The sequence below is a fragment of the Prunus persica genome, chromosome G3 (genome assembly GCF_000346465.2).
Source record: "Prunus persica cultivar Lovell chromosome G3, Prunus_persica_NCBIv2, whole genome shotgun sequence".
Classification (NCBI taxonomy): domain Eukaryota; kingdom Viridiplantae; phylum Streptophyta; class Magnoliopsida; order Rosales; family Rosaceae; genus Prunus; species Prunus persica.
Genome location: NC_034011.1, coordinates 3,194,308 through 3,222,229, shown reverse-complemented (window position 1 = coordinate 3,222,229; position 27,922 = coordinate 3,194,308). Strand labels below are relative to the sequence as shown.

The following is a 27,922-nucleotide window of genomic DNA, read 5'->3' as shown; positions in this document are numbered from 1 at the left end:
GGTTTACCCAAAATGGTTAATATTTATGCATACATCACTATTCATGTATACAGTACTATTCATCAAGTCATGAAATTTGTGTCTATTCATGCATACAGTACATTTGCCAGTACAGTTACTATTTATGTGTACGGCACTATTAACCAATATGGTACTATTACATCATCAAAGAACTTCAGGTCCTTATTTACATGTCAAGGATCAAGGATCTTCAAGTTCGATTACTTGTTTACAAATATAGTACTGAAGAGACTACCAGCTCTCATATCAATATCATCATCAAGGATCTTCAGGTCCTGATGTAGTTGTATGATAAGAATCAAGGATCTTCAGGTCTGTATACTGTAAAAACTCATCATACCGCACAATTAATCCATAAAATAAATTGCTTGTAAATAAATTGTTGGCATAGACGATAAACCCGCACTATATTTTAAATAAATTTAAATGTGCGGTAAAATAGATTCATAAATTAAATTGTTTGTAAATAAATTGCTAGTATGGACGATAATCCTGCACCATTCTTTAAATAAATGTAAATATGCCGTAAAGTAAATTCATAAAGTAAATTGCTTGCTATATGGACGTTAATCCCGCATTATACTTTAAATGAAAGTAAATGTGCGATAAAGTAAATTCATAAAGTATGAGGGTTAATTCCACATCATACTTTACTAAAAGTAAATGTGTTATGAGGGTTAATTTCACATCATACTTTACTAAAAGTAAATGTGTGATAAAGTAAATGTGCTTGTATGAGCACTAATTCTACTCCATACTTTTAAATAAGAATGAAGGCAGTAGTGCGGACAATAAACACGCACCATACTTTTAAATAAATACTGTTGTATGGGTAATAAAACTACACCATACAGTAAATAAATTGTATGAGTAATAAACCTACATCATGCAGTAAATAAATTGTATAGGTAATAAACCTACACCATACAGTAAATAAAGTAAATGTGGGGATAAAACCACCACCGAATAAAATAAGAAAAGTGTTAGTATTATCAATGGCCTTCCACTGATAATATGTTTAGTATTACCAAGGGTCCATTTTTATTAATGGTTAGTAATACAAGAGCAAATAAATATAATATATGACAGAGAGGAGATATATGACAGAGAGGAAAAAGAAATAACCACATTGTGTTGAGCTGAGAAAATTTAGAAGTAAAGGGGAGAGACTATCTGCTGATAACGTGTTATACAAATAAAATAACAGAGTATGAAAAATACCACTGAATATTGGGAGTAGAATTGTATTTGCTCTTGTGATGTTTATACTGACAGAATTTCCTCTCAGATAGAAACTCACTCTCTTTTGTTTCCTCTCACTCTTCATTTCTTATCTTCCTTTCTTTCCTATCTTCTCTTTTGGTGTGTTCTACAATTAAATGAGCAAGCCTATTTATAGGCAAATTGGATGGCTTCATTACCCAACATCATCATTAAGCTTTTGACTAATACATCCTTCATGTGGACTCCATCTCTTACTTCACAACAAATTCTCCTTAGTGGCGGATTTATAAGTTTTTCTTTAAGGGGCCAACGTGTAAAATATCGAAAAAGAACTTTGGACAAAAGAATTTCATAAAAATAAAATTATAATTTATAATTAATGAAAAAATCAACATTATTTTGAAATTTGAGAGAGACATCAAAATTCCAAAATAATTTGGAAAAGTTACTACCGCCACTGAATTCGATGGTCGCCGGTGGTTGGTGTGTGGTGGTTTTGGTGTGGAGGGTTAGGCTTAGGAGGAGTTTATAAGAATAGGTTTATTTGGGTGAAATTATATTTGAAACAAATTTGGGGAGCTTAACCCTCTTTGTTTTAGTATTATTTTACTTAATTCACATGGGCAACAATTAATGAAGTAAAAAAAACAAAATAATAATAATAAACTAACCTAGTCCAAAATGACCACATTTTGGCCAGGTCATTAAAAGAAAACCAGACATAAGCTACACACCTAGGAAAGAAAGGCATGCGCTGCTCCTGCTGCTTCTTTGGAGCAAAACATCAAACAGTCGTGGGTGCCATGAATCATGAACATGCAGTATTTAACAGCATGTCCACCCTAAAAGGCTAAGGCAAGGGCTGCTATTATTCATGTGAATAGTGGCAGCCTTGCCTTTTTTAGTTCCACCCAAAAAGGCTAGGGCGAAGACAATTACTATTCATTGTACTTTATTTTCTATTATTTTTATACTTTACACCATTAATTTTGATAAGCTTTTCAGATAATATTTTCGGTTGTCACGGGTCACTATTTATTATAAAATTATCACCTAAAATTTCAGATAACATTTTTGGATAAAATTTTCTAATTGTTATAAAATGAACTGGTATATGTGCGAATATTGAGCTACACGTAAAGTAGATGAGACACAGTATTTAACGAGGTTCGGCTATGGCTACATCCCCGGAGAGCAGCAGCAGTAACTTTTCCACTATGTAAAATAATAGGGCTACAACTTTGTGTTTACAATATGTATGGCTCACTCAATTTTCTCTTTTGGAGAATTTCTCTCTTGCTCTCTTTCCTCTCAACTCACTCACCCTCATTCTTCCTTCTCTTCCTCTTCTATATGTGTGAACTTCTCTTGATGGAGGTATCTATTTATAGGCCTAAGACATTGGTTGTTCACCTCACAATATAATTGGTAGACAACATCATTAATATTCTTCAATCAACAACATCATTAATATTCTTCAATCAACAACATCATTAATATTCTTCAATCAACAACATCATTAATATTCTTCAATCAATTGGGTAGTGGTTTGGTTTGGTGGGTGTGTGGTTAGGTTTAGTGGGTGTTAGTTGGCTATGTGGGCTTCACCTATTCTTCTTTACTTATTCTTCTTTACAACACTCCCCCTTGGAGACCACATGTCCCTAGATTGGTTGCCTCATTAAAACCTTGCTTGGAGAAAAAACCCAGTGAGGTAGAAAACTGATGGAAGGAAGAAAAAAGAGTACAACAATTTGTATAGCATACTTCTGGATGCTCCCCCTGATTAATATCTCCCCTTGATGTCTTCATGACTATCTTATGGAGTGAGAATCTTTCGGAGTGAGTGGAGGATATAGCCATTAATAACTCTCGTAGTTGAGTAAGGAAATATATTTCCAGTGAGCTATCTCTATGTAAATCATAGAAATTTTCAGAGTCCGCGTTTCTAACAAAACTTGGGCTATTTGTAAGTTCACTTGAAAGAATATGCCCGTACATGGTGTTATGCGGAGATAGCATCAAATATACCTCACATCATCCCAAAATGATGGTGATGGAGTTGAGCCCTATCTGGAAAATATGATGTCCGGTCCAATATACTTCCGGAAAATCATTAAAGTGTCCAACGGATAATCCTCATAAAAATGCTTCAATACTTTATTAGTATAAGCAAGAATCTCGTTGGTATAATGCTCGATCCTTAAGTCGAGACAAATATTTCATGAATTCTGCAGAAGCTTTAATGTGTTGCAATCACATTATAATCAATGTACTCACTGAGGTAATTTATGCATATTAATATTGAGTACAAATTTTGTGCTTCAAGCACATGTCCTTTAGGGACTTGCTTTATGCAATGTCAATCCTCTCAACGGATTTTTTCTAAAAAAAAGGGTTTAAACTTTATGACACATTATATAGCATTTACCCAGCTATTTATATATCTTTAGGAAATCGCTTCTGGCGATATGCTCCGTGCATTTAATAACCCTTAAAGATAATATGTTGGTCTCCGTAATTGTGTAATAAGAGGGGGCACAATTGAATCTGTAAATATGGAGAAAATCCAACATTCCTTGTTTCTGCCAGAAACAGTGTGTCATACAAAGTAGGTATATTCCCTTTTATTCCGAACACCCAAGTATAAATTTCTGTATTAACATCTTTTGGGGTTCGTACTGTGGGTTTGTTCTTTCACGTTCATTCTCATTTATAATGGAATTACCTCGTTTCATTTTGGCCAATAATATTGTCGACATTTAATAATTGAACGTGGTTCCAATCAAAACAGCCCATTGATGATTTGAGTATCTATTCTAAAACCAAAAATTGTCATTCATCAATTCATGATCAAAAATTGTCATTCATCAATTCATGATCCCATCATTCTCATTTGCATGCGCATGCATCAATTATAAGCATTTCTTTGCTTTTGGGTACCCAAGCCACTTCATGGGGCTTTTATTATGTGAGAATGTGGATTATAACCTCCAATGGAGCGTTATTTTACAGTAGGGCGTGGATAATCTCTATTTAGAGAGTTGGAATATTTAGAACTCATATATCTGTCATGCTGCAGGCATGCCACAGATTAATGCATACATGTCAATTAATTTCTGGGACTTTAACCCATATTATGGGACTTTAACCCATATAATTTGCTACGCATTAGGCGTGCATAATATCAATATTGACATGTCAAAGGATTGTCCTTTCGGGACTTCAATCCACATCATTTGCTACGCAACAGGCGTGCATCATATTGATCACTGCTATATTCATATTCTGTTCTTATGAGACTTTAATCTGTGCAGTGTATTATCAATGTATCCAACTTACAATCTGTAAAATTTGCATTAATAATTCATGGATACATATATCTGTCATGCTGCAGGCATGCCACAGATTAATACATACATGTCAATTAATTTCTGGGACTTTAACCCATATAATTTGCTACGCATTAGGCGTGCATAATATCAATATTGACATGTCAAAGGATTGTCCTTTCGGGACTTCAATCCACATCATTTGCTACGCAACAGGCGTGCATCATATTGATCACTGCTATACCCATATTCTGTTCTTATGGGACTTTAATCTGTGCAATGTATTATCAATGTATCCAACTTACAATCTGTAAAATTTGCATTAATAATTCATGGATACATACAAGCCATTCTTTTGGAACGGACTTATCTTCCCATTTGGTTACCTTTCAAGATAAAATATCAAATAAGCATAAAATAACACAAGTATTGCTTACATCCTTAGGTGGGAGAAACTTTTCTCAAGTATCATTCAAGCTCGTATCGGTCCAGTAACGCTTGATGATCTAGTTATATCCTGCAAGAGCAAAAAGTCACAATTCTTCTCTCTGTCAAAAATAAATAAATAACCCTTAGAGTTAGGATCACCGTATGGATTCTTTCTTCGGATGTTCGTTCTAAAGAAATAGAATCCCTTATGAACAGAGAGTTATAAAAAGAAAGAAAAGATACAAAGATTGTGATATTGATTGCAAGGTAAGGTAAGCAATCAAGGAAGGAAGCTGGTGGGAGCAAACAACAAGCTCTCATTTCTCCTAGTCTAGAAGGACCTCAGGAGATTGGAGCATAAGGTCGCCTTCACAGTTCCCTAATGCAGCGGAAACGTGATCAGGGATAGTCTCGCTTCCTGAATGGATGATCAGAGATAGTCTTGCTTCTCGGGCATATTGAGTGCTCACTGATAAGAAAAATAAGTAGATATCGCATCACTAGGTATGGAGAAAACTGGATGTCTTCTGCAAAGAAAATTTCGTTAGTAACACATTTATACACAAATAAGAGGAATAGGTAGAACCGGTGAATTTCAAATTAACCATAGGAAAATTGCGAGATTCTTGGGGTATTTTTGAAAAAGTAGCTCCGTGAAATCCGCAAAGCAAGATCGGCTTTTGACGAAAATAATACTTTGAAAACGCCGAAAGTGCCGACAGACATTAATGGAGGCCACGTGAAGTTTTGGAATCTGGGAAAGAAAAAGATAATATGGGGATCTGAGGTAATATTGGGATCTTGGAAACTGTAGCCATATTTCCTCCTATAGATATGGCCTTTGCAAAACTTGATTGGAGCAACTGCGATTCAACTTGCTCCTTTCCTGTTATAATAATTGCGCACATTCTTAAAATTTGCACCTGTGGTTTTTACGTCTTTTCAAAATGACGGTTTAGAACCTTGTGCCTTATAGGTTCAAATAACCACATCGACTTTCCCAAATTTCATATTTCAACGTATGGGAGCCCGGAACTTTTGGCCTGGGCTAAACACAAACTCAGAATTTATTTGCCCTTTTTCAAATGGACATGAAATATGGATTGGGTAAAAGCCACGCTAATATCACAATATAGTAGTGAAGAGCATTAACTACTATATACCCACAACTTCAAGTTCAGGATCTCTCATATATTTAGATCCATGGGCTTCCAGCCCAAATATAACAAAATATGTGAGGAGGCTCAATTCATTATTTTCTTATGCCAAAGAAATATGTGGCGTACCACAATTTGCAACAATACCTCAAGGATTGTCCATTTAACTGTTGGAACTTTAGGTTCTCAACACTGTTAGATTTTGAACTTCAAGCCAAAATCACATATTCTCATGGTATGGACATTCAATCCCCTTAGATTTTGAACTTCGGGCCAAAATCACATATTTTCATGGTATGGACATTTTTACAATTTTCTGTACATATTTCTGGACTTCAAGTCCTTACATAATTGTCCATATCTTGAGGAACTTCTGGCATCTCATTTAATTGCTCATCCATGAGTTTAAGGAACTGTAGGTTCCCTTTTGAATGGTGATAGTTTACCCAAAATGGTAAATATTTATGCATACATCACTATTCATGTATACGGCACTATTCATATGTACAGTACATTTGCTAGTACAGTTATCATCCATGTGTACGGCATTATGAACCAATACGGTACTGTTACATCATTAAGAAACCCCAGGTCCTTATTTACATGTCAGGGATCAAGGACCCTCAAGTCTAATCACCTGTTTACAAATATAGTACCGGAGAGACTGCCAGCTCTCATATTAACATCATCATCAAGGATCTTCAAGTCCTGATGTAATTGTATGATGAGGATCAAGGAACTTCTGGTCCTGATCTGCATACTGTAAAAACTCATCATACAGCACATTTAATCCATAAAATAAATTGCTGGTAAATAAATTACTGGTATGGACGATAAACCCGCATCACACTTTAAATAAATGTAAATGTGCGGTAAATTAAATTCATAAAGTTAAGGTGCTTGTATGGGCATTAATTCTGCTCCATACATTTAAATAAAAGTAAAGGCGTGGACGATAAACCCGCACCACCCTTTTAAATAAATGTAAATGTGCGGTAAATTAAATTCATAAATTAAATTGTTTGCTGTATGGACGTTAATCCCGCACCATACTTTAAATAAAATTAAATGTGCGGTAAAGTAAATGGTGCTTGTATGGGCACTAATTCTGCTCCATACATTTAAATAAAAGTAAAGGCGTGGACGATAAACCCGCACCACCCTTTTAAATAAATGTAAATGTGCGGTAAATTAAATTCATAAATTAAATTGTTTGCTGTATGGACGTTAATCCCACACCATACTTTAAATAAAATTAAATGTGCGGTAAAGTAAATGGTGCTTGTATGGGCACTAATTCTGCTCCATACATTTAAATAAAAGTAAAGGCGTGGACAATAAACCCGCACCACCCTTTTAAATAAATGTAAATGTGCGGTAAATTAAATTCATAAATTAAATTGTTTGCTGTATGGACGTTAATCCCGCACCATACTTTAAATAAAATTAAATGTGCGGTAAAGTAAATGGTGCTTGTATGGGCACTAATTCTGCTCCATACATTTAAATAGAAGTAGAGGCGTGGACGATAAACCCGCACCACCCTTTTAAATAAATACTGTTGTATGGGTAATAAACCTACACCATACAGTAAATATAATATATTATATTACTTTAAGTAAAAGTAAATTTGCGGTAAAGTAAAGGCAATTATTGGTGGGTTCTCATCAACACCACGATCAAATAGTATAGCAGATAATATTATTATCGTTTGTGGAAGGCATCATGCTTGTCTCTTAAATCAAATGCTTTCCACCTGTAATCTGCACACAGTTGGTTTGCTCGTATATCTCTCTTGCAGACCACAGCTCCTCCACTACTTTTCTTCCTTACATCAACATAAGGGTTAGTAGTATAGATAATAGTGCAACACAAAAATTATACCTGAGAGCTTCTCGTGCTGATAACGTGTTATAAAATGAACTGGTATATGTGCGAATATTGAGCTACACGTAAAGTAGATGAGACACAGTATTTAACGAGGTTCGGCTATGGCTACATCCCCGGAGAGCAGCAGCAGTAACTTTTCCACTATGTAAAATAATAGGGCTACAACTTTGTGTTTACAATATGTATGGCTCACTCAATTTTCTCTCTTGGAGAATTTCTCTCTTGCTCTCTTTCCTCTCAACTCACTCACCCTCATTCTTCCTTTTCTTCCTCTTCTATATGTGTGAACTTCTCTTGATGGAGGTATCTATTTATAGGCCTAAGACATAGGTTGTTCATCTCACAATATAATTGGTAGACAACATCATTAATATTCTTCAATCAACAACATCATTAATATTCTTCAATCAACAACATCATTAATATTCTTCAATCAATTGGGTAGTGGTTTGGTTTGGTGGGTGTGTGGTTAGGTTTAGTGGGTGTTAGTTGGCTATGTGGGCTTCACCTATTCTTCTTTACTTATTCTTCTTTACAACACTAATTAAATTTTCGGATAAGATTTTCGGTTGCCACGTGTCCATCATTTTTCAGAAAAGATTTTCAGATGAGAATCTCGGTTGCCACGTGTCTTATTTCAGATAAATTTTTTGGATATTCATTATTAAAAAAAATTATAATTTCATATTTCAAATAAGATTTTCATCCTCTAAAATTGCGCCACCTTTCATGTCAGATAAGATTTTCAGATATTTATATATATATATAATCTCATATTTCAGATAAGATTTTCAACCTCTAAAATTGTGCAACGTGTCATCTCTATCTTCTGAATCCCTCTATAAAACTACACCATCAACTCATACCTCTCACACCAAGACTGACACAACGCAATATCTGAGTTGTCCACGCGCCTCCGACTTCGACAGAAAATGCCATTTGTTTTTTGATAAAAATGGAAAGTAGTATAAAAATATGAGTGGGAAGTAAAAAATATTGGAAGGAGAAGAGTTTGTATGAAGATTTGGTGTGGAAAGTGAATAATGTGAGTGGAAAGTAAAAAATATTGGAAGAATGAGAAGAGTTTGTATGAAGATTTGGTGTGGAAAGTGAATAAAATTGTTAGGTATTTATAGGGAAAAAATTCAGAATTTTTTGGCAACTTTTTAAGCCAAAAAAAGGAGGACCGTCGAATTTTTGAAAAAAAAACAATCGGAGCATCCGAGAAGCGCCACGTGGCGTCTTCCCGTTGGGTTCTGTCAGGGATGACATCAGCGGTGATGTCATCGAGTGGAAGTCAAATTTTTTTGCTCACGCGCCAACGGTTAAAAAAATTTGAATTTGCTCTTGTTGAGGTCAACGTGATTTCAGCGCCTTCGGGCTGAAGCCCAGGCAAGATCTGCCCTTGGGCTTGCCTGAGTTGGTGGGACACAGGGCTTGCCCGGGCTTTCTTTCCTGCTCTGGAGGTCCAAACCCTATTGGGGGGGCCTCTTGCCCTGGCAAATTGGGCTACGGTGAAGGTGGCCTAAGGGGTCAAGTTTTTTTGCCCAGGCGTTGGTTTCTGCTTGTAGGGGTCAATTGACCATCCTTGTCCTACTGTAGATCCGCCACTGTTCACATATAAGTCGAACCTGAGGCATTCTTCAATAAAATGAAGACAATTATCGATAAATCAAATGTGAAATTAATGTGATTGTATTTTTTGATACAAACGATACTTGAACAAGGAAATGGAACGCATATATAAGCTTAACTAAAAGTTGGTTAGAGCAGATATGCTCTCTACTTTGCACTTGACTAAGATCTGGTCTAATAAAGAAAATCATATGATTCAATTGGATCTGATAATTTGATAGATGGGTTAATAACCAAAATGGTCCCGTAACTATTGCTCCAATATCATTTTGATCCATCAACTAAATTTTTTATTTCAATAGTCCTTCAACTCTTCATTTAATGGAATATTAAATGGAATATTTGACAGACTTGCAACCATTGTCTTGCTTTGCTGCTCTTCGAATTTATTGTGCTGGAATTTGGCACAATACAGTGGCAAGCTTACATTTGTTTTCATTATTTATTTATTGATGGAGAGTTAATGTATTTGCATAAGGTAATGCTAATTAGCCTTCAAATTTTATTCACCTCAAGTGATGTGCAATTTGTGGGCTGCCATTACATAGAGAGAGAGAGAGAGAGAGAGAGATGCGGCTGTAGGTTAGGCAAATCGGCGTGTGTGGTGGCTGGGGTTTTTTGTGAGGGCTGTTAATGAGGGTGGGACAGATTGGGTGGGGGAGGTGGATGAGGGAATTAGGGGTTTTTATTTTTTGGTAAAAAGTCTAATTTATCTTTAAATTTGGAGCATGTGCCGTTCATGTGATCTAATTTAACGAAAAATGTTACAGAATGACCGTTTTGATGCCAAATGAAGAATTGGTGGAGCAATAGTTTGGTCACTAATACTTTGATAGATTATTAACAAATAAGTTCATATTTGATTTAGGGATTTATTAAGTAAATTTGATCCAACAACCCGAATCAAATTAAGTTAATCCACCCGAAAACCAATAAGTTGAAATTTCATTTAATAGAATATTTGACAGACTTGCAACTATTGTCTTGCTTTGCTGCTCTTCGAATTTATTGTGCTGGAATTTGGCACAATACAGTGGCAAGCTTACATTTGTTTTCGTTATTTATTTATTGATGGAGAGTTAATGTATTTGCAAAAGGTAATGCTAATTAGCCTTCAAATTTTATTCACCTCAAGTGCTGTGCAATTTGTGGGCTGCCATTACTTATCCTGCCCTTCATCTTGTTTCCATTCTACATACACAGAGAGAGAGAGAGAGAGAGAGAGAGAGAGAGAGAGAGAGAGAGAGAGAGAGGGTGCGGCTGCAGGTTAGGCAAATCGGCGTGTGTGGTGGCTGGGGTTTTTTATGAGGGCTGTTAATGAGGGTGGGACAGATAGGGGGGGTGATGAGGGAATTAGGGGTTTTTATTTTTTTGGTAAAAAGTCTAATTTATTCCTAAATTTGGAGCATGTGCCGTCCACGTGATCCAGTTTAATGAAAAATGTTACAGAATGACCGTTTTGATACCAAATGAAGAATTGAAGTACCATTGAAATGAAAATTTTAATTGATGGACCAAAATGATACTGGAGCAATAATTAGGATACCATTTTAGTCATTAATCCTTTGATAGATTATTAACAAATAAGTTCATTTTTGATTTAGGGATTTATTAAGTAAATTTGATCCAACAACCCGATTCAAATTAAGTTAATCCACCCAAAAACCAATAAGTTGAAATTTAATTTAATTTAGGAAGTAGCAAAGTTTTGTATATATAAAAATTTAATACAGATGTTAAGTTAATGAAGGAATTATCAGGTTAAATGTGGAAATCCATATCCTGTTAATTACACCTTCGATCTTTCTTTCTATATTTTTTTCCGTTATGAGGTACGACATGCCGTTTAATGGCGGATCTTTCGCTGCAGCAGATTCTTGCTTGGTTCTCGCGCACACACAATCATTTTATTTTGCAATTTTCTCGTTTCTTTATATTTAAAACTGTAAAACGTAAAGCAACAGAGCCTGTCTCTGTCCTCCCCTTTGTACTCTCAAGTTGATTATCAATGGAGATAAAAACGTTCGTACTTGATTAGAGAGAAAGGCACTTCGTACCAAAAAGCCATTTCTTCATTCCTCGTCATCAGCAGCTGCTTTTGCAATCATCAAAAGCACTCCTTCACAGAAAGCCGCTTCTGCTAATTTCAGCTCTCCGTTTGACTGTTTCTTCAGAGGTAAAAGTTTCCTCGTTTGCTCTTTTCAAAATCCGTCTCTCTTTCAGTCTTCGGCTCTTTTTTTCTTTTTCTTTTTTTTTTCTGGGAAAGAATTGGAAATTCCGAGTTGGGTTGATTTCTATCACTGCATGTTTGACTTGTTTCAATTTTTAGAGTGATCTTTCCACATGAATTCTTTGTTTTGATTATGGGAAATCCTTTGCTCAAACATGGGTTTTCTTATTTTTTGTAATTCTTGAATGCTTTTTGTCTTAATTTTCCTAGAACACTTCACTAAAGTTTTTGCTGTTATTTTGGTTATCATATATTGGGATTTGCAATGTAATGTAATTCAAAGTTTGCTATCTGAAAAAATAGAGGAAGGTTTTTGTGGATTTGTAACCAGAAATGCTGTTTCCACCCCAAAGAATAAAATAGAAAAACTGTTTGTGTTTGCTTGCTGGTAGTTTCCTCCCATTGTGCGTACGCCTTTCTATATACAAAAGAACCGTTTTCGCCTTCCTTTTTGGGTGTTGCTAAAACCCACTTGATTGAGGTTTTCTTGTCTTCTACTTCAAGAAAATTAAAAGAAGAAGAAAGAACAAATCTCTCATGAGGTTTGCTAGTTGCCATCTTAAATCACCACTCCTCTGGCACTTCTGGAGAAGGCACAATAGAATAAAACTAGCTTGTGAATTCTTTTTGGCATGTGGCATTAGACTCAACTAAAAGGAAAAGAGTTATCATCGCAATTGATTCTGCAGATCATTAGTGATATTTGCTGCATATGACAGCACAAGGAGATTTCTTATGCAAATATGATCTCTTGATTCTTTTATTTTGAAGAGTAATCTATTTGTAACCCAACAACCATATTAAGTCTCTTTATCCTGTTATTCTTTTACATGGTGGAAATGCAATTAACGATAAGAATCTAGAGTTACAATCTTAGGCCTTTATCATTGTTGGTGAATTGTGATGGGGATCATCTTAGAGTGGAAATTTGATACGGAATTATCAATTCTTCGTAAGTCAAAGATGTTGATAAATTTAATCTACCAGTGGAATATGGCTAGGCCTTGAGACGAAATGATGCAGAATTTATGCAGGATGATCACTTCCCTTCTGCCATTGTGATCTCTTTAGTTAGCTAGCCAGAGTGATTATTCTTTCCTTGTAGGATGCACTACCAAGAATTTGGGAAGGCCCTTTATACATGATTTTCATTTGGAGGCCATTTCCCTTTCTTTTGAATGGGTAACAGTTCTGAGTAAATGCTGCTTGAATTGTAATAGACTATGATTTCTATATCAAAAATTGCGTCCATCCTTGAGTAGTTAAGATTATCTCGTAATGATGTTTCTCATGAGGTGCAGATCATTAACCTAAATGCAACCATATTGCTGTATGACTAATAAGTCTTTCAAGTCTGGACCTGTTAATAACTGCCTTCTCTTTGCAGGAATATCAATTTGCGCAATATAATGACCTATTTGCTTTTGTCTCCCTTTACTTTTTATGTTTCTTCTGAGTGTCTGTTGTTTGCATCTTTTTATCTCAACCAATACTGTCACATTGTTACCTAAATGCAGCAGTTAAATTGTCTTGGATTGGTTCCTTCCAACATCTTCCTTTGTCGTACTTCAACCTATATTCACTTGTTTAACAGCAAATACTTTTCATATAACAATTTCTTTTCTTTTCAGAAAAAATACTACAGTTACTTTCAAGGTGGAGAGAAAAACTGAGGGTGATTGTGTTTGGGACAGATGGATCAGAGTATGCAACTCCTTCTGCATGCTAGTGCAATTTATTTTTCCATATAAAATGGGACAAATGTTTGTAGTAGTAAAATGTGGTGAATTGGATGAAGTTGTCATGCTATGATAAACAGTTTTGTTCACACATATACCTGCATGTATTATTGTTACTGTTATTTTTCATGCTTTTATTAAAAAAATTAGTATCTGGCTCTCACTTTTGTTTGTCATGCTCATGTGGGATGCTGCTGGCAGCTTAATGGTTAATTTTTTAGATTTGAAATCAATTGTTAAAGATTAAATTTTAGGCTTATTTACTGTTTCTCCCCCCTAGAACTAAATTTCAGCAATTTTTAGAGATTCAGGGGGTAAAGTGAGGAAATTTGAGTTCCGGGTGAGCGAGCTCGAGTTCCAGGGGATGAAACAGTAAATAAGCCTAAATTTTATATTAAATCAATGGTCTCCATACCAGTTGTTTAGTCTTCTGGAGCTGTCAAGCCTACATTTACAGTGTCAAATGTCAGACCATTGAGTGAAAATGATTTTTAGAGGACTATAGGAGTCCTTAACACCTAGGAGTCCTTAACACCTAGGGCAGGTTTCAAATGTGTTCTGAAAATGTAGAATTCATTTTCCTGTTTTTCTCATTATAATTTATCATTGGTGACTAAGCTTATACAAAAGCTATGTGCTTAATGTAATAGTTGATCGTTTCTGTTAAAGTTTATGGCAAGATGTTATGGGATTACGTTCTGAAAGTGATTTGGTGAATGTAGTGAACCATAGAAATGGCAACTATTCTCCTATCAGGGATCAAGAGGACCCGATATTGGGAATATTTGACAAACCGCTTCCTTGCTTTGGTTGTGGAATTGGATGGTTTTCGTGAGTATTCCTGCCTTCTCTCTCTTGCCCTCCCCCCGCCCCATCTTTTCTCACTAATGGATGATCCTTCTTTTTTCAGTCTTTTGCTTGGATTTGTATTTCCAGTGATGTGGTACTACGCTGCATTTCTCTACTTTGGGAAGTATTACCATAGAGACCCAAGGGAGCGAACTGGGCTCCAAGCTTCAGCAATAGCTGTAAGTTTTATGCTTCTGTTTGCACACCTTTTTCTTCTCACTACACCACCAGATATGGTAATACTTTCCCCTTATTTATCCAGTTATCTTTTTCTATAAGAAGGAGTTTAATTTTTCCTATTCCCCTCCCCCCCTGCCCTCTACCCCTCTTTGATCCTTTTTTTTTTCTTTTCTTAGTTCTTTTTATAAAGTTTAAAAATACGTGAGATTGAAATGGGAAAGTTCTGAACTTTTTTTTGGGGGGGCGGTGGGGGTGCGTGGGGTGGTTGTAATGAATAAAAAGGATGCAACTTGTAGCCTTTATCATCTTTCACTAATCACAAATGTTGTGACTGTTGCAGGCTTTGATATGTACAACTGCTGTGTTCATAGTGGTAGCTGTCTTTGTTTTCAAATCCTTTCTCCCATAACCTATGTCGGCGTCATAGAAAATTCTCTATGATGATGTTTAGCTCAATCGTCCTTCCTGTTATCGTATCAGGCGCAAGCCAGGAAAATGTTGGCATCATGGTATGTCCGGCTACTGATACCTGAAGCAGTTTGGCTTCTCTGTAATAGTGCGCAAGACAAAAACTGTGTATATACGCTACTGCTTAGCTCCCATATAGTGGGAATAGTGGGAATTCAGAAAATATTGTAGATAGGTAGCACATTTACAAGTACACATGATATTATCATCTCAAGCAAGCACACATCTGCAAATCAACTCAAGTGCTAGAGGCTGCAAATCAGGTTTGGTCCATGTTTAAGAATTAGCTAGTTAAAGCACATTCCATTGGAGGGGAGAAGAAGGTATGATGAGTTTTCGCCTCAAACTTTGTATGCATAGAGGTCTGCCCCTTGGTATACACTTTTAATATCCCATCCTTCTGCGCCTTGGCATGTTCTTAGATTGCAAATTAGGATAAGAATCTGCTGTGCAAATGATGCTTTTGTCCGTCATTCGGGTTGATCCAAATGGTGCCGAATGCTAGGGAAATTGGTTAGGTCAAGAGTTCGATCCCTTCTAATGATTTAAAACCAATGCTTTTCTCTTGCTATTGCCACTTCCAAACTCCTACTAAAAATCCTTTATCCAAGCAAGTGATAGGAACTTCTTTGGGAAGCCACAATTAAGAAACCTAATCTGTCATTATACCTAACCCCTTTTCCTTCACCACCAACTTCACCATTCCCATTGATACATTAAATATGTTTGTTGGTCGCTCTAAACACCCTTTTTTCTTTTTTGGATAAAGGCAGCAGGGGGGCCGCTTTCACCATAAATTTCTAAACCAATCAACTAGTTTCATATCACTTTATGTACCAAAAAGTTGTATAAAAATAAAGTTAAAAACGTTTGGAATTTGTTTTCATGCAAAATCCAAACTCTGCTGGTTTCAGTTTTTCAGCCACGGAACTTTTCTCTGTGTGCTGTTTTACCAATCGTGTATTGATCAAATTCCCTTTTAGCCTGATTTCTCACGTGAGCTTGGGATCCCATCCCACCCTCTGGTAATCAAACCTGTTATACGGACACGAGAAGCTTTCTTTTGGACGGACTCCTACACGGTGTCGTGTATTGAGTGCCTTCCCTACCTTAGTCAAACCAAGGTCCTTATTTTCAAGAATTTTGCAACGGTTCACACACAATGCATCAAACTTCAAGCATTTCACCGTCACGTGAGCGACTGATCATAACATTCTTCTATGTTCGTCTCCATAATATTTAACTTTGTATTTTAGTAAAGAGTAAAAAAAAGAGGGTAACTATAAATTATTTTTTTTAAAAGAGAAAAACAAAGATATTGTGAAATAAGACCTTTATTTATTTATTTTTCTCTTCTCCTAGTTTAGATATCCATACATCACCCCCGGCAAAATCCTGATTCCTGACAGTGTCTTAAAGCACAAGTTCACAACGTGCAAGCTGTATTTCTTGCGAAGACTGAGTTGCGGTGGCACACACCTGCCCATAAGACTAAATTATTCAAAATCAATTTACAAGTATGAAAACTATATATATATATATATATATATATAAATTAATTACCAAAATCCATTAGACTAGAAAAAAAAAAACTAATTGCCAAAAACCAACAAATTGAAAAAGACAAAAAAAGTCCAAATTGCATGTAAAGCTAAAAAAGAAATCGGTGATGTAGATGACTTGATTGCTCATCTTTTATGGCACTAAACCATTTTGGAGACCAAAAAGGTCAATTTTCTTGCAGCCAAAGCACGGGTACAGTATAGTAGCTATATCCAATATTAAATAGAAATATTTTTGCTCATAATTTTAATTTAAGATTTCATCATTATCCTTCTCAACACTCGATATTTGTTCATTAGCCTACTCATAATTAACTCTTTATTTTGTATTTGTAGAACTATAGTTATGCTCATAAACACGTGTCAAGTATTGAGAAGAGTCTTGATTGTATGCCTTTGGTTAAAAGGGTGAGCAAAGAGTCTTTTTTTTTTCTTTTTTTTTTTTTTGGTATAGCTAAAAATATCCAAAAAAAACACAACAAAATAGATGAGCCTCAACCACTAGTCACTTTATATCTATAAGCTAATACAACATTTATTTTTTAAAATTAAGGGTTTAATTAAAATATAATTTTATATGTGAATACGATTGTCATACGCGGAAACGTACGAGTGTATGTATGACCATGACACCAATTTGAAAAAAAGAAAAAATGGCCTAAAAAAAGCACATGGTTTACTATCAAGAAAATCAATTATCTGGCAATTCATTTAGCTGTCATTCTAGCAATGACAGGCAACACACAAACAAATATGCTTTGCTTGCTTTGGCTTCTGCCTTTATATAAGCAAAAGCTCACCTCACCCAAAAGCAAAAGCCAAAACCAAAACGAAAACCAAACCCAAAAGCCACAACAACAAAAGCAAAGTGTGTGCAAAAAGAAGTTCACTCATTTCTCTCCAACTTCAGCCTTTCATCTCTCTCTACTCAAAACACCAAAAGTTGAAAACCAAACCAAACAGAACCCAAAAACAATGGAAGAAAAGGAAGACATGCTTCCACCATTCTGGCTCCAACCCTCCGATTCTTTCCGGCAAGCCAACCGCCGCCTCCGCCGCTCCTCCTCCTCTGTTTTCTTCAGCTCCGGCGCCTTTATCCTGGCCTTGCTAGCCATAGCTCTTGTATTTATTTTCTTTATAATCCCATCAGTTTTGTCTTTCACTTCACAAATTTTTAGACCCCATTCGGTCAAAAAAAGCTGGGACTCTCTCAATTTGGTCCTCGTTCTCTTTGCAATTGTCTGTGGGTTTCTCAGCAGAAATACCAACAATGACGGCAACCTCAGCAGCCCCAGTTCTTATGATCAAGTTCATAATCAAACTGTTTTCAATTCTTCTTCACCACAAGCTCCCAAGTCAAATCCATCAACCCCGCGTCAGTGGTTCGATCAGTATTCAGATCGGACGGGCTACAATCAGAGCAGTAGCAGCACCAGTGCTGCCATGAACAGAGGAGTGAGGACCAGCAGTTCGTACCCGGATCTGCGGCAACAGGAAGCTTCGTGGGTCGCCAGAGATGATCGGTGGCGGTTTTACGACGATACCCATGTGGTCAATTATCGGGTTTCGGGTTCGGATCCGCTCCATCATCGTCGTCATCGGTCATGGCATGAAGAATCCGTACAACTACCAGTAGAAGAAGAAGCAGAACAAGTCCAAACCAAGACTATAGAAGTTGACACTTTTGCAATCCGTACGGAACAAGTTAATTCACCACACACACAAATTCCAACTGCTCAATCTGATCCGCCACTGCAGCCGTCGCCGCCGCGGAGGTCACCATCTTCGTCACAACCACCGCCGCCAACGATCCGCAAGTCCAAGAGAACATACCAAGCTATTGGAGAGAAAGAAAACTCGGGTTCTACTCAAAGCCTTGAGAGAAATGACAATTTCGAAGCTAAGAAAAATCTCCCGCCTCCGCCTGCCCGACCGCCGCCCTCACCGCCGTCGCCGCCACCGCGGATATCGAAATCGGCTGGGAAAGATGTGAAGAAGAGAGGGGTGGCTACTACAAAAGAATTCTTGATCACGTCATTGAGGAGGAAGAAGAAGAAGCAAAGACAAAAGAGTGTTGAAAATTTCGAGAGTCTCCTCGCGTCTGCTTCTTCAGCTCCTTACTCTTTACTTCCGCCGCCGTCACCGCCGCCTCCGCCTCCACCCCTGCCGCCGCCACCTTCGGTCTTTCACAACTTGTTTTCCACAAAGAAATCCAACAAACCCAGGAAGACAATGCAGTCAATTCCACAACCGCCGCCGCCGCCTCCAGTGGCGGCAACCACTTCAACGGCACAGTTATCGAAAACCAAGGCCCAAATGAGGCCCATGATGACGACCCAAAAGCCGCCATTGCCGGTTAAGATGAGCACCTTCATCAACGGAGATGATGAGAATACTAACAGTGGCGGCGAGTCGCCATTGGCTCGGATACCGCCACCGCCGCCATTGCCGCCGTTTAGAATGCCGGAGATGAAATTTGTGGTGCACGGAGACTTTGTGAGAATCAAAAGCAACAACAGCTCACGCAGTGGCTCCCCTGATTTGGACGATGGGGATGATCCGGATTCAGCAGTTTCATCACCAACCACGGAAACTAACAGAACGCCATTGGAGAGTGGAGAGTCACCAAAAGCCATGTTCTGCCCCAGCCCAGATGTTAACACCAAAGCTGATACTTTCATTGCAAGGTTCAGAGCTGGATTGAGGTTGGAGAAGATGAACTCTGTGAGGGGGAGGTCCAATCTTGGCCCAGATACAAGAGAAGGAGAAGGCCCAAGTTACTAAATATGTTATTTTTTTCCTAATTAATTTTTATTTATTTATTTTAATTTTATATGGGTATGGATATTGAGGTTGAGGAAGGTAGATAGATAATTTGTGGATTTGAGTTGTTTTCTGACATATACATTGGAGAATAGAGAGGTACATTTACATAGGAATTTTTAATGTATGTTATAATGTTTGGTGGTTAGTACAATTCTTTTATTTTATTTAGTTTTCTAAAATTCTTATGGTCAATGCATTTTGCATTTAATGAGGGTCTGTGTTGAGTGTTGGAATTGGGGATTTCATGATTGTCATAATTTGTATGGGAATGGAATTCAAGATTTGGTACCAATTTTTATTTGTTTATTTGGATTAATTGGATTAATTGGTTGTTTGCCATACAATTTTGTGTGGTTTTGTCATGTACGTGCATGGATGTAATGGTTCTCTGTTGGCATGTGACAGATATAAATATTGCACCCTTGTGTTTGTGTGTGGAGGCGAGTTTCCTGTTGATCATTGGAATAAGTATGTAAATGTAACAATTATGCATGTTTGGAATCCTTCGTGAATGGCTAAAAACGCCTTTTGATATCAAAAGCGTTTTTAACAGTATTTGACAAAAACGTTCATAAACATTTTTGAATTTTGAAAGTATTTTCTGGAGAAGCTTATATTATGTGCTTTCTCAAAAAGCAATACCACATGCTTTTCCAATAAGTATTTCAATTTTTTTATTAAAATTTCAACATCTTTATAACAAAACCTGAAGCAAATCAATGTAATTTTGTTGTCAATAGAAGAAAAAGGAGTAAGCACTTTAATTTTTATTTTTTTTGCAATGTGGTCACCTATTACAATGAGAATTCAAGTCTAAATTTACTATTGCAATTACATTTCATCTTTAAACTGAATTGCAATTACAATCTTCATTACCACTTGGCAAGAACATTGTCATGTAAATTATTTTTCCTTGAGTTTCTTATATGAATTATACTAGAGACATCAACTTAATACATCAAACTGATGTTGCAATTTCTCGCTTGCGGTTAATAGTAAAATCTAGAGCGAACCTCAACGGGAAAAGAAAAAAAAAAGTGAACCTTCCTTCCAGAAGTGTAAAAATATAAAATAATTGTTGGTCTACATCATTGGCATTAGACAGCTGGATGACAAAACTGAATTATGGTCAGTTGCTTTTAGAACGAGGACTAAACGCTCCCTAATTCAAGGCATATAACTTGACCTAACTCATTAAAGATATTGCACCGCAGACAGTGTGTTTCAAGAGTTGACTTGGCTTTGGGGCATAAAATTATTCAAGTAAATTTTTATTTTTAAAAAAATTAAATTAAGCATATGCTAATGCTAATGATGTATTTGATTACGATGTAACAAGGCGGCTTATAATTAATTCTTATTAGACACATTTTTCTTTGGAACATTGGTCAACTAGGGCATGCAATTAGAGCTGTCAATGGATTGGATTTTGATCCGAATCCGATCAAGTTGCAAATAAATGTAGGATAGAAGTAGTAAGCTAGAAGTGAAAGAAACTTGTTAGAAATCAATTAAGAAAATCTCTGATTTGTTTGTGTTTGACCAACAAATTAACTGCTTTATATCAAGTTGGCACCTTTGGAGGCAAGCAAACTCTCAAGCCTCAAGCAGTACAGATTCTATTAATTGACATATTTTAAGTTTCAACTTATACAAGTTCTATTAATTGACATATTTTAAGTTTCAACTTGTACAAGTGACAGGCAATAATCATTTCTTGCCTGCTAATTCTTTGACTAGCTCTTGCACAGATTGTTGTTGCCTTATGTGTTCAACCCACCTCGCCTTGATTCGGACCTGCGCAATGCTTTGCTTCAAAGTCATAGAAATCACAGGATGCACACGGCTCGCGAAAAATTCTTCAACCTCATCAGCCTTTTCATTGCTACATAACTGTCAGTGAAGACTTTATCAGTAATGCAAAATGGACGACGGAGGAAGAAATGTACCTTGTTTTACAAGGTCCAGTCCAGTTGCCTAACAGTGCCAGGACAGAAATACATTTGCTTACCGGTGTCACAATGTCTCGTACAAAATGGGTGAGTAGCAGTCCAGCACCATATTTGCTCAAAATCAGGTCCCAGTTCTCCTGCATTCATAACCAAAAATTTGAACTCTTCAAATTGTGAACTTCAGAAGTAGAAGGGGCTTCCTAATTCCAGTTCACAATGCCAGTTATTTCCAAATATGGTATTGACTGATGTGATATTCATCTAAAACATGTTTCCACTTTCCAAGAATGAATGAAATCCATACCTTCAACCATATCCATGCTATTTCACGGCATTCTAAGCTTATACCAATAAGTCCATATATAATATCCTGATCTCGAACCTGAAAATAATATATTGAGATGAAACATCTGTAAACCTGGCAAAGAAAGTGTAGGTGTTTCAAGCAACAATTTAGTACTGCAAATAAATACCTCATCCGATAAGAAAAAGTTCAGAACCTCAAGAACTGTATCCGGGTCCGGAGAAGATGCAAAAAAACCTGCACAAGGTCAAAACATAATGCAGAAATCCAAGTTACTATCACCCTGACAAGAGACACAGGGAAAGGGAATGTCAAAGAAGGCATTTCAATTCACCATTACAAAATCTTACGTAGAATCCTTTCCTTCTCTTGCACTGTATTGGCTTCTCTGTAAACATTTAAAAGAGACTCAAAATCTTTCCTATTTGAGATGCTAGCATTCCTCATCACGGCAATGTATGCAGCCTGCAGGACAAGGTTTGGAACTTCTACATATTATCTTTGAAGGTGCCTACTATAAGGATGAGAATGTAATATACATATAAAGATTTAATTACCCCTTTTGTGTCAGCTGAAAGAAGTGGAGTGTTTCTATCATTCAATAATGTCTGAAAACGGTCTAATGCTTCTTTCTGAGTTTGATCGTGGCCAAAGATAACCAAGGCCTGCAAGATTTCTGCTCTCAGAAGTGCACTGAAATGATCCTCTCCAGGTATTGAATCCCAACCTAGTCTTCTGCATGAAAAAATTCAGATATGACATCTAAGTATGGTAGCATCAAAGTTTTGTTTTGGTGATCCTAAATGAAGTATCAGCCACATAAACCGGAACATTACTGCAAGCATGACCTCAAAGAGACTGGAATACATCGTAAGGACAAACACTGTTCATTGTAGCATGTATATAACCCAATAAGTTTAACAAAGAAGGTATTGCCATATTAAAACTGTGTTAGAGTTGTTCTTACTCCGCTGGAAACAGAAGGAGATTGATGAAAAATTGTTTCAAATCATTTGCTGAATCTGGGATGGCCTCACTTGAGATTTTGACGACATTATAACAAACCTATTGGATATATAACACAAAAGGTGATGCTACCATAAATAGTTGGTGTAATTGATAATCACCAACATAAATACAGAAATTTATCCTTACGTTGATCAAATTTGTTAAGACAATATAATCAACTTCTTTTCTGTAGACATCCATCAAGGAAAGCAAAGAGGAAAGTGATTGTTCACAAGCTTCACAGAGAGCATATGCATCATCCAGAATGCCTGAAATGAGATGTGGAGTTATACATCAGTTGGTCATGAGTGGTTTATAGTGCCACAAAACCAAGTAAACAATCTAAGAAGTGAATCCACAGAATAAACTAACCGGTTGTCAATGAATACAAGATGCATAAGACAATGCGAAATCATTTCTAGTTAAAATAGTAAGTGGCACATAGCACATACCAAACTTGTCGGTTGCTTCCAAGCTATTATGCTCAATAGCCTTCCTAAGTCGAGCTGCAAGCTTATCTTCATAATTGACCCTATAGAAACCACTCTGGTAGATATTAATCTTCACCCAGAGTTGTTCATTATCAAAGGAATCAACAAGATCTGAAATGTCCACTTCTCTGGACTTTGTTTCCAAAAGGAAACTCTTGTGTCTGTCGTACGAAGCAAGTGAAAAATTTATTGGAACAATCCAATTCCCATCACCTTGCAAACCGGATGACAGGAATTGTGTCTGCAAAACAAAACTTTATTAGATTTCTGCAGATAATAAGATTTTGGTATTGATCAGTAGTACCTGCTCAAATTCCAAAATATGCTCCTTGGCTTTTACAGATATAACAGGATATCCTTTTTTCTTTGTCCAAGCATCCATCATTTCGCTGACTTTGACACCAGATTCCTCCGAAAGAACACTCCATAAATCTTCTGTCTTCGCATTTTTTCCAGAAAATCTTTTTATGTAGGAACTTAACGATTTCTGATTTAATATCAAGCAGCACAGTTAAAAGAGATACATTGAACAATGTTAATAATTTTTCACTCATTACAGAGTGAACTGATGATGAACTGCAAACTAGAATGACTTCAGAGTACAATATAACTTGTCTTTGCCATTCAGACCTTTTTGTTCAGAACACTACGTCCATTGGCACTTTATGAGATTAAAAAAACCATTAATTGCAGTTTTCATGGGTTTATGTTTATAATTTAAGAGAAAAAATTGCTCAGTACTGAGCATTAGATTGCACTTGGCATTTCAGAAAATTTCCCAGGTTTCGGGGCTAATTTCAAGCGGTGCATTTGGTGACAAGAAAGTATTTCCACGTACAATATTTGCTATGAAAACTTGAAGTTACTGGTGATGCATGAAAAATTAAACTAATTGGTACTTATGGACATCAATAGGGGTACAAAATTCGATCAACCCTGTCTGCCATGGATTATTTGATTACACAGTTCGACTGGATAGTTTAACCTGGTTTTGTACCTGGAATATGTCATCCCCAAGATAACTCTGCAGCATTCGAATAACAGCAGATCCCTTTTTATAGCTGATATCATCAAAAACTTCAAGAATTGAACGAGCTTGGTGTATCTCCACCTGAAATTATGTGAGACAGCAGTAAGTATGCTGCGTGGAGCAGTTTCCCCTTTCTTTCTTTTTTCAGGATCAATGTTAAGATAAATATTGGCACTTTGGTCATTCAAGTGAAACTATTATATTACATTGCTCCTTGACTTCGTACTGTTCCATATACATACATAGACACTACTGTTTTCAGCAGTTTTCACAATGAGCAATAGTATTTGTTGTTCTTTACCTCAATTGGATGCGATTGTTCCAATGCATCCTTGACTAGGCCACCAGTAGTTTGTTGAAGAAATTGAGACCATATTTTCCACTCAGGAAATAAAATATCAGTGGCCATGTAACTTACCTGCCAATATAATATCAAGATGGCACACAAAAATCAAATAGTTATATTTAGTGCAACGCTATTATGTTGGAAGGTAGAGCAATGAAAGACTCAAAATTACCCAAGTCGCAAAACCCTCATTAAGCCATAAATCAGTCCACCATTCCATTGTTACCAGATTGCCGAACCACTGATGTGCTACTTCATGTGCTACAACAATTGCCATCTGAAAAAACAAGAAAAAGGGTATAGAATAGAACATACATCACTGGACTTTTCAGAGTAGAAACTATACAAGAGAAACTAAAGAAAGCTCTAGTTCCCCTTCAAATGTTGTGATTTATGTAGAGTATTGTATGACTGCAAAAGTGTAACAAAGCTGAAAATATACTCTTTGCTTCCTTGCTGTTGTGGAATGCAAATGATCATAAAGCATTTCATTTTCACGGTATGTGATCAAACCATAATTCTCCATGGCCCCACCAGAAAATTCAGGAACCGCAACCATATCAAGTTTGGGAAGTGAGTAAGGCGTTGAGAAGTATCTGGATGAAACCATAACCATGTTAGAATTAGCACAACAGATAACAGAAAGAAAGTTATGTATAATTTGGATTGTAAATTTATGTTGTTTCTTTTCAGGGGTAGCCATGGCCCATGGGTAATGACTCCAGGTTCTCCAGAGATTACTTCCAATTATTTGGAAAATGATTGGAGGTGGAAACTGGAAACCGCAAAGGGTGGAGGGAAGAAATTCAAGCTGTTCCTGTATTTTGCATTGATATTTAGCTTGGGTTCAGTGGTATAGTTAGGAAGATATATGGGGGAAAATTAGTTAAAAGTTTACCTCCCCTTGAACAAAAGGGAAGGCCAAAAATCATGGGAATGTTTGTTAGATTACAGAGTGCTGGATCTAATGTCATTCTGTATAAACAAAGAATCGAAATACGTAAACTTAAAAATTCCTCCATCTAAGAATGAAGTAGATTACTTGGAGAAAAGATCAAGCGTCTTAACAGCAAGATTTAAAGCAAACTCTCCTTTGTCACTCTTCCCAACAGGGCAATATGCACGAACCTTTACCCCTGCAAACAAATTTTTCAGTAGTCTCTAAAGACAAATCGGTTAAATAATCGAACAGTCTCCCACCTATATACATACCATCAGATGTTGTATCTTCAATATGTTCAAATAGGCCAACAACAACAGCTACTAAATAAGTTGACATAATAGGAGATTCCTCAAAATAAACAGTCTTAACATTTGCATCAAGCTTTTCACTGATAATTGGCATATTGGACAAAGCTGTCAGCTCTGATGGTACATCTACTGCAATCTTGAAGGTGGCCTGTCAAGAATGTACTAGTAATGTCAAAGCAGAAATGAGCAACTCTCAGATTCAAGCAAATCTAGAACAACCAAAAACACATTTATACAACCGTTTGACCAATGTGGTGGAGAAAAGATTCAACTTTCCCAGGGGCTTTTTAGCAAATGAACACAGAGATTGCATCGAAAAGAGTTTCAACAATTACGGGAACTTCTCGAATACACATACCTTGAGCGCAGGTTCATCCCAACATGGGAAGCATCGCCTTGCATCCACAGGTTCAAATTGAGTGACGGCCATATTCTTTTTCTCTCCTCCATCCAAGTAAGTGCTGTGCAAATTGTCAAATGCTTTCATTAAAAACCTTATTTGGTAGCAAAGAAACTACAAGGGACAAAAGCAAATAAAACACAATTAAAGGCCCACTTTCTTTGATAAATGAAATTTTTTCCCTCTATTTCCTTCCAAACTACAGGCGCTTGTATTTGTTTTAAGCTTAGCTAAGTGGTAATTCTAAATTCAGTTTTTTCTTGTATTCTGTCTCTATCTTAGCAACCAAACAGACAGGTAAGGATGAAGAATTTGTGTAACTTGACAGCCTACAGATTTCATCTTCCACAAAAAGCCCGCCTGAAAGTACTTCATTGCCTTTGGAAAAATAATTTTTCACAACTGCAACTTATGATTTACCTACAAAATGATACAAATTTTCTTACCATTTATAGAAGCCTTTCAAGTGCGCATCAAGGACCGCAGAAAACCCAATTCCCAAAACTCCTTCACCAACACCAAGTGCTTGATCAAACACCAAAACAAGAAATTCTTCATCACCATCCAAAACAACATCACTTGGGCGGTACTGCTACAAGTAAAGAATAAAACTGTCAGTTAAAAGAAAACCCAATAAACAAAATCGAATCGGATCAAGTCAGTGATCAGAATCAGTTACTTGTCCATGAGAGTTGGTGAAGCAAACTTCATGAACATCAAGTTCAAGAGCATTCAAGACAAGAAACTTGGTCTCTTCAACGATGCTAACGTTAATCTGCACGGTGCCGGAGTACGTGCATGCTGAGAGATCAAGCCTGAGATGAAGATCATAGCGCCTTGGGATTGCAAAGTTTGGTAGCCGAGCTCGGCCTTTGAATTGCTCTATGCTTTGTTTCTGCTCCATTTCGGAGAAAAACTTCAGACCACACGTTTGTAACCTAAGCTTCTTTGCTTATATCGTGACCAGGCGGCAATGGCAGTTAGCTGCTGATGCTTCAGCCTTGTGCTTTTGCTCAAAAAGTCAACATGCCCATGTATCCTATCTTGTTTGTGTCTTTTAGACTTCCGTTTGTGGGATTGTCAAGTCAAGTCGTTCATTGACATAAATGGTGGAAAGAAGTGACGTTAAGAATCATTTCATGCACAGAGTGAAAATTAGAAAAGAGCTTTTGGTTGGGCGAAAACGTTTTTAGATTTAATCAAGTATTTAATCTATTTGCCAAAATATCCTAGTGAAAAGGGATATTGACTTGTAGACCATAGATCTCAGGTTCGAAATTCCATAACATCTTAGTTTGTGTGTGAGAGAAACCTCATTCCCCTGTAGTTTAGGAGAGAAACTCTCATGCAACAGGATATCACTTTTTGTTATTCCAACCAATAGCACAATGACACATAAGATAATTTTTCCACATTTCATTTTATTATTAATTAGGTAAATTTCTTTTAACTGTTTAAACTATCACTTCTACTAAAAAAAATATATTTAATCTATGATTAGATGCATCCACATGCGAGACGGTTTATATATTATCCTTTTATTTCTTTAGTATAGAATAGATATCTGTCATTTTCAAGAGTGGGAAAATTGGACCATT

General features: G+C 36.6%; 3 protein-coding genes across 5 annotated transcripts; 2 read left to right on the top strand and 1 right to left on the bottom strand.

The window, feature by feature from the left end:
• LOC18781733 (60S ribosomal protein L18a-like protein) lies at positions 11,631-15,413 on the top strand. Its single transcript, XM_020558764.1, has 5 exons — positions 11,631-11,864; positions 13,550-13,622; positions 14,380-14,488; positions 14,568-14,685; positions 15,027-15,413. The coding sequence occupies exons 2-5, from the start codon at positions 13,613-13,615 to the stop codon at positions 15,093-15,095; spliced, it is 306 nt and encodes a 101-aa protein (XP_020414353.1). The 5' UTR covers positions 11,631-11,864; positions 13,550-13,612; the 3' UTR covers positions 15,096-15,413.
• LOC18781650 (probable LIM domain-containing serine/threonine-protein kinase DDB_G0286997) lies at positions 17,179-19,848 on the top strand. The gene has a single exon (XM_020560906.1). The coding sequence runs from the start codon at positions 17,446-17,448 to the stop codon at positions 19,498-19,500; it is 2,055 nt and encodes a 684-aa protein (XP_020416495.1). The 5' UTR covers positions 17,179-17,445; the 3' UTR covers positions 19,501-19,848.
• LOC18782354 (aminopeptidase M1) lies at positions 21,054-27,381 on the bottom strand. 3 transcript variants are annotated; one of them, XM_007214862.2, is made up of 19 exons: positions 27,004-27,377; positions 26,771-26,916; positions 26,283-26,385; positions 25,886-26,072; positions 25,716-25,809; positions 25,116-25,269; positions 24,846-24,950; positions 24,629-24,745; positions 24,295-24,408; positions 23,602-23,784; positions 23,259-23,538; positions 22,954-23,075; positions 22,766-22,863; positions 22,356-22,533; positions 22,149-22,263; positions 21,968-22,035; positions 21,799-21,876; positions 21,554-21,631; positions 21,054-21,435 (listed from the first exon to the last, which is right to left on the bottom strand). In XM_007214862.2, the coding sequence occupies exons 1-19, from the start codon at positions 27,226-27,228 to the stop codon at positions 21,253-21,255; spliced, it is 2,628 nt and encodes an 875-aa protein (XP_007214924.1). In that variant the 5' UTR covers positions 27,229-27,377; the 3' UTR covers positions 21,054-21,252. The 3 variants fall into 3 exon arrangements, with proteins under 3 accessions (XP_007214924.1, XP_020416637.1, XP_020416638.1); XM_020561048.1 differs by having other exon boundaries at positions 26,771-26,913; XM_020561049.1 differs by lacking the exons at positions 21,054-21,435; positions 21,554-21,631 and having other exon boundaries at positions 21,806-21,876; positions 21,968-22,034; positions 22,147-22,263; positions 27,004-27,381.

Excerpts from the sequence above, each read along its gene's own strand:
- LOC18782354 (XM_007214862.2), bottom strand. The coding sequence starts at position 27,228 with ATGGAGCAGAAACAAAGCATAGAGCAATTCAAAGGCCGAGCTCGGCTA. Across the intron at positions 24,409-24,628 it reads AACAATCGCATCCAATTGAG|GTGGAGATACACCAAGCTCG; the intron begins GTAAAGAACAAC and ends ACATAATTTCAG. Across the intron at positions 23,076-23,258 it reads GGAAGCAACCGACAAGTTTG|GCATTCTGGATGATGCATAT; the intron begins GTATGTGCTATG and ends ATCTCATTTCAG.
- LOC18781733 (XM_020558764.1), top strand. Across the intron at positions 14,489-14,567 it reads TGTGGAATTGGATGGTTTTC|TCTTTTGCTTGGATTTGTAT; the intron begins GTGAGTATTCCT and ends TTCTTTTTTCAG. Across the intron at positions 14,686-15,026 it reads TCCAAGCTTCAGCAATAGCT|GCTTTGATATGTACAACTGC; the intron begins GTAAGTTTTATG and ends TGACTGTTGCAG.
- LOC18781650 (XM_020560906.1), top strand. The coding sequence starts at position 17,446 with ATGACAGGCAACACACAAACAAATATGCTTTGCTTGCTTTGGCTTCTG.